Source organism: Pezoporus wallicus, unplaced genomic scaffold, assembly GCF_028554395.1.
Source record: "Pezoporus wallicus isolate ANWC-B61680 ecotype Strahan unplaced genomic scaffold, APGP_CSIRO_Pwel_v1 scaffold_7402, whole genome shotgun sequence".
NCBI classification, from domain to species: domain Eukaryota; kingdom Metazoa; phylum Chordata; class Aves; order Psittaciformes; family Psittacidae; genus Pezoporus; species Pezoporus wallicus.
Genome location: NW_026641037.1, coordinates 1,099,125 through 1,114,839, shown reverse-complemented (window position 1 = coordinate 1,114,839; position 15,715 = coordinate 1,099,125). Strand labels below are relative to the sequence as shown.

The 15,715-nt window shown below is 46.1% G+C and overlaps 1 protein-coding gene across 1 annotated transcript; it reads right to left on the bottom strand.

The window, feature by feature from the left end:
- Window positions 1-1,141: 1,141 nt before the first annotated feature.
- Window positions 1,142-13,075, bottom strand: LOC130605944 (uncharacterized). Its single transcript, XM_057421835.1, has 16 exons — window positions 13,020-13,075; window positions 10,550-10,581; window positions 10,201-10,254; window positions 9,565-9,615; window positions 9,061-9,090; window positions 7,933-7,998; window positions 7,791-7,834; window positions 7,624-7,673; window positions 6,644-6,864; window positions 6,306-6,556; window positions 5,566-5,700; window positions 5,127-5,265; window positions 4,609-4,662; window positions 4,424-4,507; window positions 3,009-3,278; window positions 1,142-2,229 (listed from the first exon to the last, which is right to left on the bottom strand). Exons 1-16 carry the CDS (start codon window positions 13,046-13,048, stop codon window positions 2,210-2,212), a joined length of 1,530 nt encoding a protein of 509 aa, XP_057277818.1. The 5' UTR covers window positions 13,049-13,075; the 3' UTR covers window positions 1,142-2,209.
- Between the last annotated feature and the right edge of the window lie 2,640 nt (window positions 13,076-15,715).

Sequence of the window (15,715 nt, the reverse complement as noted above, 5' to 3'; positions counted from 1 at the left end):
CCCAGCCCCACTGAAATCAGTAGTGAAATTGTTTCAGGGAGCCAAGGATTTATCCATAGCTTTGAAGGCCAGAAGGGATGCTGGAATGATTATTTTCCCAATTCTTGCCTGCAGCATGTAAGCTAGCCTGGACAACAGAATCTATCCCCTGTTTGGTGGGTGTGTCCTCAGCTGCACACTGACTTTGGCTACAACCCAGCCGACTCCTATACTGCCTTCACTGCCCATCGTCACCGGCACCTTGGTCTTCAGCTCTTTTTCCAGGCTCTGCTCTCCCAGCTCTTTGGGAACCCCTAAGTAGTCCCCTCTGGATGCTGAGGGGCTGATGGGACCCTCAGATCTTCCAAATGCTGAGGTGACAGTTGCTATCCTCATCCTCTCACCTCTGCCCCAAGCGCTGGTGTTACCTGCACACCACACTAGCCCTTAAAATGTAATCTTATAAACTCCCACTGCTTGAACTAGGGCCATGGTCCCTACTCCCATGGAACACCCACAGTGTAGATCAAGTTGTAAGGTAAGAACAACCTCACACTTTGGTGCTGTGATGCAATTGCAATATTTCAATTCCTCTGCATGCAAGAAGCATACAAAGCCAAACTGAAGGCCACAGAAATACTTTTTTTTTTAAAAAAAAAAAGCCTCTTGATTTTGATGTAAAGATCCTGAATGTTGAAGACCTCATCTCTTCTGACCAGCTGCTATGCTAGCCAGTTACCCTCATTATTACAAATAACCGTCTTATTTCCAGCTCAGATCTACTGATTTTTGCTTTTGACCAGAGAGTCCTATTAGAGCTCTGTTTTTTAGTGGGTATCTTAAAGGTCCCCAGTGGCAATGTCCACCCACTTGCTCCAGAGAGAAGAGCTAAAGGCAGTTCCACCCAGGGATGAAGAGACTCACATCAACCTCCCTGCCCCACAAAGGTTTTTTTTTTCCTCCTAAATACTCCACTGGTAGAAGAGCCTGCCAGGTCCTGGGCACCAACACAGCCCTTTCCTGCAGCCGCCCTGTTGGATGTATGCACCAGCGGAGCCTCAAGGGTTGGAAAGATGTCGGAAACATACAACAGCCTTGCAACATTCCATCCAAGAGCTAAAATTAAAATATATATATATATAAATAAAAAATCATATGTAAATAGTGTAAATGTCTCCTTTTTAATCCTTACTTTGTGAAAGTATGTCTCTTCTTTCATAAACATATGCAGAGGAAGATGATCAAAAGAATCCATGTCTTAGAAACAAGACAATACGCTGCATCAGGTTGCTGCTCTCTTCTGCAAATAAGATTCATTCCAAACATTTTCCAATTCTGCAGTACGTGCATTGCCAACAGAGTAACAGCCTTCACAGACATTTTAGCTTCTCCTATTTTAGTTTAAGCACCTAATTCTATTCAAGTTAAAATTAACCAAGTAAAAAAAAAGTATAAAAAGTTTATAATACTAAAAAAATTATACAACATAAAAAATTATCTCATAAAAATTGAGACAGACTATACAGAAAAGAGTGAAGAGGAAATTCCCAGAGAAAATTCAAAGCTGCCTAGAGTTAATAGTGGTGCTCCCATGAAACCACACTTCAGGTTTTTAGAAAACAGAACCACAGCTTAACAAGGAGTGAATGTACACGAGTATATACAGTAATTATGTATATATACAGTGATTATGCAAAGGAATTTATCTGCAAGTTTAGGATTATTCTTCCCTGATCTTGGGTATCTGTAAGAAGTACAATGTACCACATGATTTTGGCAGTTCAATATTTTTTTAAGGGGACAAAAGTTTCTGTATAACTTTTCTCCCTGTCTTCCCTGATTTAAATAAAAATGTTTCCAGATAATAACCATATACCTGAACAAGGTAAGCTGGTTTCTTCCAGTGTTCATGTCTTTTAGGACTAGCTTAAATGAGACAAAGCAGGGTGGCAGTGTTGGGTTTCCCTGTATGTGAAGCCCGGCACTGCCAGCTGCAATGCTGGGATTCACTACATGAGTAATTGCTCATGCAAGTCTTAAGTGTGCTTACATCCATGCAAAAATTCATTCACATTTCTTGCGAATATTCTGCCTAAACTTTCCGCTCAGTAGTGATGCCTCGCATCTTCCTTCCCAAATCCAAGCAAGATGCAGGGGAAGTGGCCAGAGAAGTATAATGGTCGGCTGGGGAAGCTCCCATCGTTCTACTCCTAGATGCAGCTTCACCAGCTCAGCACTGAGCCGAGAAACCTGAAGAAAGGCAATGGACAAACATACATGGATTATCTGATCTCTTGAAGTTACTGCAATGTTCAGTTGAATAATAAATGCATTAAAACCCTATGAGACAGCACAAGGCTATTGCACAGACAGGTTTGCGAAGGCAAGATGAGCGAGGGAGCACAAGCAGCTCTCCACCCTTTGCAGCCAGGCTGCTTTTAAGGAGAATTAAGAACAGAGTTTTGTCTATTCCAGAAAATAAAAATATATTTAGATTTTAAGTGAGGTTCCCCTTGGCTGGCTGAGTTCTCAGCTCAATGAACAACTCTGGTTTGCAGAAGGTGAAGCAAATGCAAGAAGTCCCACAGAAATGAGTGGGAGCACCCATGGACAGTGAGGAAAAACATACACACACACAGATCTGCAGGACCAAACCACTAAGTCATCCCTTGGGGGAAAGTGTTAATTTTTGTTCCTAAAATATATACAAGTAAAGACCCAAACATCTCTTCTTAGGACTTCCAGAGAAGACCAAGAATTGGACTAGGTATATAACACTGACCACGACAGCCAGGTCATGCTGAGTACTCTCAACTCAATCAGTGCAAAAATAGTATTTATACCAGTTTCTGAAGGGAACCATAAAAATGTCAGAAGGAACAAAGTAACTGCTAATATGAGAAGGGAGGTAATTTTTACCTACGTAGTAAAATGTGTACAAGGTATGTGGTAAACTCTATGATGAGAATTCAAAAAATACATCTGAAACAAGCTCATGTAATTAAATAAATGTAATGGGAAGGCAATACCTTGTAGTGCTTGCAGTATCTCATAGGATGCTTTTTCATGGAGACTTTTGTACAAAGCTTCAGCAGTTCCATTGCCTTGTTCTCTGTCTCTCCACTTAGTTAACAGCAGAAATTTTTGCATATTAACTTCATCCTCTGTTGCCTGAATCTGCTCAATGTCTTTCATTTCCATCTGAAGACACTCAATGGCAATTTCTCTCCACTGCCTACCAAACAATTTTGCAATCACCATCAGCTGTTGGTCAGTTAAGGTTCTTGTTTCAATTCCACCTGAAAAGACATAGAACAAAAATCAGATTTAACATTTAGCTTCTTGTTAAACTTGTGAACAAATTACACTGTAGTTCCGTGCATGGCCAGGGGACATACAATGAAGGTAATCTTATTATTTGGATCAGCTGGCAACATCAGACCCCAGCACTGGAGAAAAGAGCCTGAAGGACTGGGAAGCCTAGCTCATGAAGATGACAGCATCTGCTTGCGTGCTGGCTGCTGTAAAGGGTTGGGTTTTTTTTCCCCATCTATAAGCAGCTATTCATCCAGCATATGAACTTCCCTTGGTACATTAGGTTACCAAGCACCCAGAGATTTTAAAACACATAACATTAAGGTTATCCTAAGCGCTTGCTGTCTCACGGCAAGTTCAGATGTCTGCTGCTCTTGAACCCTACAGCTGCCCCAGAAAGGGGATGTTTGTTTTTAATTTCAATGGCTCCGAAACCTCAGCCCGTGCTGTTACACAGACAGAGCCGCCTTCCTTCTCCGTGTCACCACTTACACATAAAACTGAAGGTTTGAGGGATGGAAGCTCTCCCTCTGCTGGCTGCACGTACCCATAAACAAACATGTACCTGGCTACTTCTGATAATTTTTTTCATTTACTTATTGAACTAACATGATTTCTTCTGTATTTTTTTCAAGTAACTACTAGTAAATGAGTAACTTCTGAGTGGGAGCTCCCAGACACCCAGCACTTCTGACCATCAGGACATTACCTATCAACCAACAGTAAACGGGAGCCGATTTTTTCTCAGACAAACTCAGCCTGTTACAGCTCAGGAGATACTCCAAATGCAAAATCTGAGCCATGTAGTGGAAACCCCTTTCAAAAACAGGCACTATTTCCCAGTCTTACAAGACAACTACATTTTAGCTGACCCTTACAAAGGAAACTTCCTAGCTGCTTCTTGCCATTTACTTCCTGAGTGAATGACAAGTGTAGCAAAGCATACAAATGAGGCATGAATTCTGCACCTATAAAAGGAGCACTTTCCTCTCCTATATTTCATGCTCAGATTTGTGGAAGTCTTTTAAAAAGTAAGCTCAGGTTCAATTCCAGGGATACAAAAAAAAACAACCAACTAACCAACGAACCAAATAAAAACATTATTACAAATGACACAGAAACACTCCACCTGCTTTATTGCCGGTCCTCTGCTTTTTGCTACATAGCGCATCGTCATCCAAAATGCTGAGGGATGGTTTCCGTTTTTTGACACCTGAGAAGCAAGCAAGAAGTGATGTAACTTCTTTCACATCACTTGGGCAAGCGAGGTACACAAAGAATAGGTAACCCCAACTGATCCTGAAATCAACTTACTGACTGTACTTCTTTTCTGCTCATTTTTGTTCTGATCGTAATGTATCCAGTCACCTGGGAAACAGTTTTCAGAGGAAACAAAAGGTGAGGCAGGAATTCCCATTGCTATGCTCTACATCAAACAATTCTCAGGCACAAAACCAAGCTATTGGGTGGATTCTGGCTGTTGAGCTAAGATTTTGTATAATGAGGTGATTTTTTCCCTCTTATCCAACATGCTGCAGGATGCCATCCATAATATGCAATAGAAACTGCAATCTAATTGTACATTATTCTCCATAAGTAAAACCAAAGCAGAGGAACTTCCTGTAGCCTTCACTTGCTCGTGAGGGATTCTGCAGGTTCCTGCAACATCCCCTACATAACCTCCCATAGCACTTTGGTATTTTATTATTTTGAGCTCCAAACCTCATGATTTTTACAGCAGGAATTTAGACATATCTAAAGGCTGAATTATACCCCAACTCCTGCATCTTTTCAGCAGGAACAAACTAGTCATGGGAAGACCAAAGACTCACTCTCTCTGAGTTTTGCTTTCCATACGGTCGCATCAGACTCCAGCTCAATCAAAGACAAGGTGAAGTCATCAGGTTTCTCCAAGTAGACTTCAATGTAACTTTTTAGTTTCAAGAGAGATCCATCAACAAATTCAATTTCCTATACAATGTAAATATGTTAAAAATAAATATTTAACCAAAACATAAAGAGGAAATATTTGGCTGTTGTCACAGGTCTGAGCCCAACTCCAGTCTCCCCAGAGAGATGCTGCTGAACTTAGCATCAGGATTTCTTCCCAAAATTTTACAGCTCTAAGGAGCAAATGCTTTCTACAGTGATAGCAAATGAATGTGAAATATGCTCTTAGTGCCAGTGCAGGAACATACAAGAAAGGTGATTTTGTGCCATGTTTCTAATGAAGCTGCAATGCATGAAATGAGGGCTGTGTAAAGGACTTACCTCTGGAGTTACTTCAGCTTCTGGCTCACAAACTAATCTATACCTCTTTCCCTTCTGTAGTAATTTTTGGCACACAGGGGGCTTGTCAATTTTAATGAATTTCTTATTTGAATGTTTTACAGTTCTTGAGATATCCTAAAATTTAAAAAGATGATTTAAAGGTTACTTCAGTAAAGGAATTAACATTTAAGGCCTGTGTTAATGTGGTTCCTTGGGCTTTTCTGTGGCCTCAGCTCTATAGAACAGCTGTGACCTGTTCCACAGGGCAAACTTTACAGAAAACTGTGCACTAAACACCATGCTTACAAAACATCACATAAACCTCTTCAGCTATTGTGCTCTATAGGTGAAATTAGACAAAAGAGATCACAATCCAAATAAAAGGAAGGTTATTTGTTGCTGTCCTCTTCTAGCAGTTGACTATTGTAAGGGGGAAAGGATGGGAGGACAAGAAGCTCTTTCAGGTATAAATCCTGAGCTCTGTGGATTCTGGTGGCAAACAGGTTTCTTTTTATAGCAGCTCATGAATGAACGTGTTGGCCAGTATAATTACTTAAACACCATTTCCTAACTTGGCAGACCTTTTTGGTATGGAAATCTCATAGAGATAGATATAGCTTTGCATGCAAACACTGGGGAAGGAGAAGAACATCTCTTCGCCATACCCCATCCTCCATGTAGCACCCCTATAACCAGCCCTGACAGCATTTCTGCATCACATCATGCTACACAAGGTATACCTTTATAAAGGAGTCGTTGTTTGTAGCCACGTAGACACGAAAGGATAAGGAGGGATGCTCGTCAACAACTTTGTAGAGGATGACAGCGCCATGGTACTGCACCGGCTCCTGGCTCTGAATGAGAGGTCCCACCGGTGAGAGCGAGCTCACCAGCCACTTCACGTGCGAGGCTGAGTAGTCAGCTGAGGGCTCAATAGCTGCACCCTTGCCTTTGATGTGCAAAACCTTGAAGGCCATGCCAGCGCCATGATCTGCAGGGACACATGGATTCCTAAGCACCTCCTGCACCGGAGGGCTGGCAGCCTTCCGCACCCACCGGGCCAGTGGCCAGTACTCACCACCAAGGCAGAGGGAGTGAGGAAACTGGATGGAGGTAAGAGCAGGGGCCAAGTCACAGCGCACGTCGAAGAGGGGGCCGCCCACAATCCATGGCTTTTCCACGAGGTTGGCATATTTGCTCCAGGATAAGAGGGAGTATGTGATTTTGACGGCTTTCGTTACCTCAAAAATCAAGCCTGTGAGGCTGCACTGGTAAGTCCCCTCTGTGTCCAGATGCATTCTGACATGGGGAAGAGCAACCCAGTTAGTTTGGTTTCCACTGCCTAGTAAATACCACAGAAATACGTTTGCAAGGGATAACCGAGAAACTCCCTTCACAACAAGCACAGAGAACTTTATCTGAATAGCACAGAGGCCACTGCTTTTTTTCCTCTTGTCTCCACATTTAAACTGTCACTGAACTGTTAAAAACTACCCAGGAGCACCCAGTGCATGCAAAATAGCTGTAATGAACATTCTGCATAGCATTTCCTGCAAATAAGGCAGCTGCTTCTACACAAACGCTCAGCCCAGCTCCCACCAATGTCAGAGCCAACATCGTACACTGACAACATCTACATCATACATGGACAACACCAGCCACACAGTGTCAACATCAAGGTCACACACTGATGACAACTTCCAAGCCAGAGAGGAGAAAAAGGCTGGGATCCAAAACGCAGGATCAGTGCAAAGGGAGAAGACAACTATTCTTGTGAAGCAGGGCAAGACCCCTCATGTGATCCAGACTAAAACAAGCACATAAAAATGCACCTGATTTTAATTACTGCCGCAAGACAAGGCAGGAGCTTTCTTGGACCAAGATTTGGAGGCAGCACAGGCAGCTGCTCTACATTGTTTTTCTTTAAGAATTTGAGGGCATCTTCCAGCATACCTGCAATTGCATTTGTGCAGCAAATAAACTGTTTTCCCACTTAAAGCAAAGACAGAAGTATCTTGATATGTACATGTATACCCATTATATTAAAGAAATCCATACATATATTGTCCTCCAGCAAGTCTCCTAGGGGTCACTTGCTCCTTCTGTCCCTATAAATAGATTAAAAAAGAAAAAAAATATAACTAAAAAGGTGATGGAAGAGCAGAATTACAATTTGCAAATTACCCCATGCAAAGTGTGCGCACTGGGGGTTTTTATAAACGTACATTTTCATTTCTGCAGTGCTCACAGGGTGGCAGGCAGTTCACTTCTAGTGAGAAAAGAGGAAGATCATTAAAAGCAAAGTAATTAAACACTCGGGGGAGGGGGGGGGGGGGGGGAAACAAAAAAACACAAACAAAAGCCAGCCCTCAAGAGATCCATCGCTACCTGAGTCATTGCAGCAAGGTAGTGATTCCCTCTCCTGTTCTTCATCTACAAAAAAGAAGTTTGCAGCAATTACCTCAGCCTCCAGCAGATTTTGCTCCCATGTTCAGAAAGGACAACCCACCAATTTCATTATCTTACATTCACAAAAACCTAAGGAGAATATTCCTAGGACTACGTTCTTGAACACACACTTGCACACCTGCAAGTGCAGGCTTGGCACAGGGATGAAGATGAATACCAGGATATAATTTCTGTCAAAAGCTCATCACTTGCCCAAATGACTGAGAATTTTCACAAGGGTTAAAAAGATTCACCCCCAGGATAAATCTCATTGTGCCAAGTGCAAAGTTCAACCACCTGGCACGGAAGTTGGCAGCAGCACTCCTAGTGAGCAGGTAATCACACTATTTACAGTGTATTCATCTCCAAAGTGCTTGAATTCTCTTTAACCCCCAACAAAATCAAAAGCAAGCACAGACACATCGAGTGGAAGCTTTTAGCCTGAAGGGTGGATTTTGCAGGAGCCGAGCGGCAGAGCTGCTGTGACAAGGTGTAAGGCAGGGCTGGCTGCTGGTGTGCTGCTTGCCTCTGCTCCCTGTCCCACTAACACTCCCCTGCAAAGCCAGGACGCCAGGCAGGCTGTCACAAAGTCATCCTGGGACATCAACACCCCCCGGAGCAGGCAGATGTGGGAGAGGCAGAAAATGTATTGCTGCAGCGAACAGCCTGGAAAACATCAGGCAAACACCACCCAGTGTTTTGGCTCCCTTCCTGCAGCCATGCTATTTCAGGCCCTGAGCTGCAGAGGGGTTGCAGTGACGCGGAGCCACTTGGGATGAGTGGAAGCTCACTTCAGCTCCTTCCAGCATTGCCCTGCACCCACAGCCCTCCATTTGCAGAGGCAGAAAGCGTGCAGCTCACATGCACCCTGTGCCCCTCCTTCCTGGGTATGCTCTCTAGCAAGTTGTTGTAACAAAAGACATGGAGGTGACAGCCAGGCCAGCTCTAAGTCACTTTCCTGCCATCACGTACCATTACCCTCGTGCATCGCTTATCTGTGCTGGCCTTGTAAGACAGATAAAAGGAACAGAATAAAAGCACACTCACCTGACTTTCTTCCATCTGACTCCTCCGCATCTGATGAGAAAAAGCTTTGTAATTATTTCATTAAAGACTACCAATCTTGTATGAAACCAGAATAAACTGCCAGTGGTGTAACCCATATAAGCAAAAACCCGCAGGCTTTTCATCAACAGCAAACACTTCCTTTAATTGTTTTCCTGTCCATCCTGTTTTGCCACTTTTACTGTCAAATTTTAAGCAGATTTATAGCCTCTTGGTGTTTGGACAACTACTGTGTTGTAAAAACATCTGCGTGTATTGTGTCTCTGAGGCTAAAGCAACATTAGCTGCTGCTCTTCTATTATTGCTTTGCTCAAAACTGAATGGTTAGAAAATCATTTCCTCACAAAAATATCATTCTGCTTTTCAGCATGCAATCACTGAATTGTTAGACAGTAACCTTGAGGCTATTCTCATAAAAAACAGCTGGTTTAAAGCAAGCATACATCTTCAAAAGAGATAATACATAAGTCACAATGCAATGCTCACCTGATTCCTCTTCTGAGGTACTGCTAGAGCTGTGTTCTGAACTGTCCTCTCCTTAACAAAATTACATCCCATTAGTCACAGGCAGAATGAAATAAAGCAATGCCACAGGTAACTAAAAGGATACAACTAAAAGTTTAAATACAACAGGCTGGTCAGCAAGTTAGATAATGTAACAGAATAGAAAAAATACTGAGGTGGAGGAGCATCAGCGCATCAAACCCCAGCATGAGAGGGGACTTAGGGGCCACCCGCTCCCTTCTAAGGGGTACATGTCATGTTCAAGATGCTTAATGTTAATGTTTTATACAATGTGGGTCTATTTTGGACCTCCACTTGTGGCACATCCCAGTTCACCCACTTAAATTATGGTTTTCTGTGGCACACATGTGAAGAGGGAGAAGCACTGCTGGGAGGTGGTGTGTCCCATCAGTGACATGACTCATGTGGATGCGCCATAGGTGGCTTTAATAATTATTCTGACAAAGTTGAAGAGAAACCAGTATTGCAAAGGAAGTGGCTTGAGGAGCTGCAGCAATGCATATGCTGTGTTTTTATCATGTTGTAGGGAAATGGTGGAGCAAGGCTGGCCACACCACCCCACATGCAGGGAAAGCCCTCAGCCACTTGTGTGCTCACCTGCTGGGTGCTCCTCAGTGGAGCTTTCTCCCTCTGCACCACCAGCCACCATCTCTGCAAAAGAAAAGTCACTGGGAGTTATAGGCTTGAAAAAGATTTAACTCCTCTTGACACTTTTGCATTATGCAGATCAGAGGAAGGGAATATATAGTAGGAATGGTGAATTTTAAAAATTGGTATAAAAAAATCAGAGCTCTTACCCATTCACTTAAGGCATTACACCGTGGTTTTTAAAGTGTTTTTAAAGCAATTTTTAAAGCCAGCAGTTACTGTCATTTCCATCCTAAAGGACAGGCATTTCTCATAACAATTCCCTTTCGAAGTGCTGTATTTCACAAAGTTACTGTACCTTTTTCATCTGAAGAGACAGACTCGGCTCCGCTGAAAGACAAAATGGGAAATACATGAGCAGATCTGTCAGATCTGTCCTGCACTTCCACACAAGTGGGCATTCACCTGCCAGCATTGCTCCCTGGCTTTGACCTGGGGAGGTCACCTTGTAAGGTAACTTAAGGTGAGGGGCTGGTGATTAAAAATTCTCTATTATCATGCTCTTTACCCATGTCCCTGGCTCTTGCCCTGACCCTACAAGGGGCAAGTGACTCTGCTACACAGGTTTCCCACTGGCACAAGCCCTTGCCCCTGGCCCGGCCTGGCCCCCTCTGCAAAGTGCCTGGACTTTGGTCAGTTTTGGTAGCAATCCAAACAATCTTCCTCAGCAAGGCACAAAGCTCTGCTAAACACTGTGGCCCAGATGTGACAGATGACTCGAACAGACCCCATCAAACATTTGTGGCCCATGGTAAATTCAGACTGACCTTCAGTCTCCATTCGCCCCTGGAAAGGGGAAGTGTGCCGGTTTTATCATTTGTGGTCAAAGATCGGGTCTGGAAACCTTTCCATGGAGCTCCACAAAGGTCCACAATGTCCTTCCTGCAGCCCCACTGAATAACCACCATAAAAGCTGCTGCTGAGGAAGACAGTTACTATAAACCAGCAGGTGACATCCAGCTCTCCTTTGTTTCAGTGGCACAAGCAACGTCTCAGCCCCTCTGCCCTGCCAGTGGGCAGCTGAGGCAGCAGCTGTACGCCAGAGTACCTTTCCCCTGCCTTTCTGAAGGCAGGAGAGGGATTTCCCTGCTACCCTGGAAATGCTGAGGGATACTGATGATGGCAAAGCAGCAGTCGGGTGCCGCTGGGGTGAGTGGGCATCACTGCAGGGGTCAGAGCCTTGTCCACTGCACTGGACTGAGACAAATGGACTGGGACAGTTCAACCACAAAATTAAAACATAAAAAATTAATAGTGGTAAATGGAAGAGGCAGGACAATAAACCCCGTAATGTATGGTCGAGGCACCAGGCAAAGCGATGCAAGCAAGGGAAGTCCTTGGACAAAGCACAGCAAAAGAGGTGGCTGCATGGGAATGCTCCCACACAGCTCAGAGCTGTAGGAGTTTGTCGGTCAAGGGCAGCGAAAGCGGTGCTGTGGCCAGTTAGATATGCAAGAAAAGCTGGGTAAGGGTTTCATCGCTGGCATAAATGGGAAATTACACAACAGGGATTGTGCTTCCAAACTGTATCTTAAAAAATATATATAAATAAATAAAAAAATAATCACATAGTATCTACAAGATCTGGAAAAATCCTGCAAATACCCAAGAACTGCACCTTAGCAGTTGCCGTTTGCGCAACCCTTCCACCAGGTGCTGGCTTACTAAATACCGTTTGCCTGCAGCAGGCTTCACACCCCCTCACAGCTGCATTTCCCTCCTCCTAAGCTAAAAAACACACTCCAGAGGAGAAAAGCATGAAGAAAAAAATCAAACAGCCCTATTCAGTGTAAGAAATTGCCCGCAATTAGTTACCACAGGGAAGAAAGGCATTGCCCCCACAACCCCTGCTCTGCAAGAGCTGCAGGGTCACAGGGTTATTTCCCATCCCCACTGAAGCAAAACAGCGGGCACAGCTTTAAGGGGCTAGAGATAAATAGGTTCGTTTCTCCACGGCCCCAGCTGCCGCCTGTTGCGGCAACAGCCAAGGGCAGCACAGCCGAGGGAGCAGAGCCGGGGAGGAGGGCAGCCGGGGCGGGGCGGAGCGCAGCGCTAACGGCGCTGACTCGCCTAGCGCCTTTGTTTGCTGAAGGAGAGGATGCCGAGCGGGACCGGGACCTGGCCTAGCAGCGGGGGTGCTCGGAGAACCCCGCTGCAGGTGCAAGGGTGGGTCTGATGACCCAAATCCGCTAAGGATGTTTTTCTGGGGGGTGGAGTGGGGGAAGACCCTCTGGCTTTGTGCCAGCGCGGGGCAGAAAACCTTCGCTGGGGTACGGCAAGGTGGGGGAAATGGGGGGACGGGTACCAATGGGGAGGGGGTGTGATGCTGGGGGGACGAAGGAAGGGGTGGAAGGGAAGGCTGGGGACTGAAGGAAACAGGAGGATGCTGGGGGAGGTGAAAGGGGGGTCCTGGGGCTGCAGGAAACAGGAGGATGTTGGGGGAGGTGGAAGGGGGGGCTGGGGTTTGGAGAACACGGGAGGATGCTGAGGAATGCAGATGGTGCGGGGGGATGGGGACGGTGCCGGAGGGATGCTGGGGGGATACAGGGAGAATGCTGGGGGACATCGGGAGAGGCTGGGGGTGCAGGTGGGGCTTCGAGAGAGGCTGGGGGGGGGCAGGTGGGGTTTCGGGAGAGGCTGGGGGTGCAGGTGGGGCTTCGGGAAGGGCAGCGGATACGGTGGGGGCACCAGGAGGATGGTGGGGGAGGATGCAGGTAGGGGGATGCCGGGGAGAACCGCGGTGGGAGGCAGCCAGGACCCCCGCTCACCTGCCAGGCTCCTGCCCGCGGCGGGACATTGCGTCGGGAGGCGGGAACCGCGAGCCGCGCGGGCTTGGAGCGCGCCTGACGCGACACACAGGCTCCGCCCCCCCGTGCAGAGGTCTTCCTCTCCCCCAGCCCGGCCGCGGAGAGCGCGTCCGGCCCCGCGCGTGGTTGTGGTGCCGCAAGGACGGGGCCCGCTCGCGGAGGTTTGGAGGTGAGGGCGGGGGTGCGCTGCTGTCTGTGTGTGTGTGTGTGTGTGTGTGTGTGTGCGTGTGCCATACCCATGCCCCTATACATCTGGCGCGTACACGCACGTGTGCACCAGGTGCTGCACAGGCACGCTGGCTATGCATGTGCTGTATAGGTGTTGTCTGTAAACACACTATGTATGTGTACTATGTACGCTACTAATGTACTAGACATATGCTATACAGACCTATACACACATACGCATATGTGTCGCTTATATGCACACCTTCTTGTCAGTATAGATACAGATATATATGGTATACCTATACCTTCGTAAATATATATACAGAACATATTAGTTATTATATGGAGAATAAAATAGAAGGCATTGTGTGCACGGCTTACCTATTTAACAGCTATAGGTATATGACATTATATGCAGTAAAACACCCCACCGCAGCGCACACAGGGTGTTTGGCCCCGCCCTCACACCGAGCTGCTGGGCCAGGCACCAGAGCCCGTCCATGCTGCTGGGAGATGGCAGTTCGTGCCCCAGCTCGGGCACACAGGCTGGCACAGCAACCAGGTCCCTGGCTGGTGCTGTTAGGGAACCCAGGCAACAAACACAGGGCAGGAAGGCGCTGCCTTTGACGGCGGCTGTGCCACTCCCGTTTCCCCATGCTAACCCTGCAGGCAGGCCGGGCATGAGGAATGCCAGTGCCCAGGGCGGCCTTGGCAGCACCTGCCATCTTCTGCTGGGGGGAAACACCGTCGCCAGCTCCACATGCTGCTGGGACGTTCAGGGTGAGAAAATGCCAGTTGGTTTGTCAGGATCTGCCTCTGAGATGCAGAGTTGCGTGTGAAAAACAAAACCAAAAGAAAAACAAAAACAAAAGAGAGACAAAACCCAACCCAAACCTGCAGCAGAACGTAAGTAATTTTGTATTCTTTCAAGAAAGGGAATATAAGCTTCTCCACCAGAAGCACTTTGGTAGTGGAATGCTCCTGGAGCATCACAGGTGCTGCACTGTTTCAAGCCACAAGCTCATCCAGCCCCAGCCGTATCTCAGCACCATCTTTGTGCCAAACCCAAAGCAGGTCCTGGGCACAGGTGAGGTACCGGTGCACCCCTTTTGTGTCTGCCCAGGGCACACACCAAAAAAAAAATATAAGCTCTATAAACAAGCATAAGTGTATAAGTAAACAGTCTCCAATTGGTGTTCCAGATACCTTTGAAGGGCGCAGTTCCCACCTCCTCCAGTGCTGGGTATACACGAGCTGGATGTGGCCCTGCCCCTCTCCTCCAAGCACCCAGCCACAGTCCTTGCCTGCCACTGCATCCTGCCAGTCCCATGCTGCCAAACAATTCTGGAACATCCATATCCTCAGAAAAAATGTGCAGGAACAAGCTATGATGCTCAGGCTGCAAAGGGCACTCGTAGAACAGTGACTGAGACCCAACCAAATAACAAAACCATTTAATGTTACTGGAAAAGCGACATAAAAGGTCAGTTTGGGCAGAGGTGCACAGGACAGAGAAGTCACTGAAGGAAATCCCCTTGCAAGCAACACCATACTGCTGGGCCAGGCACTGGCAAATCCAGCCTGGAACAAACTAAAGAAGGCGGAAAAAGTTTGTGAAACAATGGCAGGAGTTTGAAAGTGAAAATAAGTGCCCACAGTAGGACAGAATGAAGAGTAAATAAGAAGAAAAACAAAAAAAGCAAGATGGAAGAGAAACAAGAAATGGAAGATGGCTGTGGAATGCAGAGGGTTTGGGCTGGTGATTTTGTCTGTCCTGGCCCCATCCACCCAGTGCTTGCTAAGGGTGCCTGTCCTGAACCATTATTTTCCTGACTTTTTCCAGACATTCTCAGAATTAAATTTAAAAAAATATATTCATGTAATCAACATCCTGATAACTGTGCCAACAAATTATTCATAAATTAGCCCATGGCAGGCTCAGCCCAGCATGCATTGTTTGTAGAGTTGCACAGCAGCTGCATCGCCTGGTCCAAAACACTCAAATTAAGTCTTTTCCTATGGGGGCCTGATTTACCACCGGCAAATTCCAGTCCAGTTTTGCATCACCAACCCTTTACCGGTTCAAACTGGAGTCATGCAGTGGTGGTGGTGAAGAGAGGTTTTGAATTCAACTTCCCAAAGCATAAATTGTTTTTCTTTCAAGGACAGGGATAGTGATCACTGATAGTGATTTCTGGGTAGCATGAATGGTATTTGATAATCTAGTTCTTCCCACAGAAGGAGAAAGTTGATCTCTTTATTGCAACTCAGACAAGTACTCACAGGCAGCACCATGGGGTTTTCCTGCCTCACCTCTCCAAGAGGAAGCACGATTTCCCTATTGCTGAGGTCTGCTGAGGGAACCCTTTCCAAGACTCCACAGAGGGTTCAGGTTGCAGATTCTGAGATGCTGTCAGATTTTTCTGAGGGTGTCAGACACTTTTCACCTCAAAATCAGGCTCTGTTTGAGCTGTTCGGGCAAGTACCAC

Bases quoted from the DNA above. Each gene is read 5' to 3' on its own strand.
- LOC130605944 (XM_057421835.1), bottom strand. From the start codon at position 13,048: ATGTCCCGCCGCGGGCAGGAGCCTGGCAG. The intron at 7,999-9,060 runs GTGAGTGTGCTT...TCTTTTTTGTAG, and splicing joins GTCAGATGGAAGAAAGTCAG to ATGAAGAACAGGAGAGGGAA. The intron at 4,508-4,608 runs GTAAGTTGATTT...CTTGCTTCTCAG, and splicing joins GCAGAAAAGAAGTACAGTCA to GTGTCAAAAAACGGAAACCA.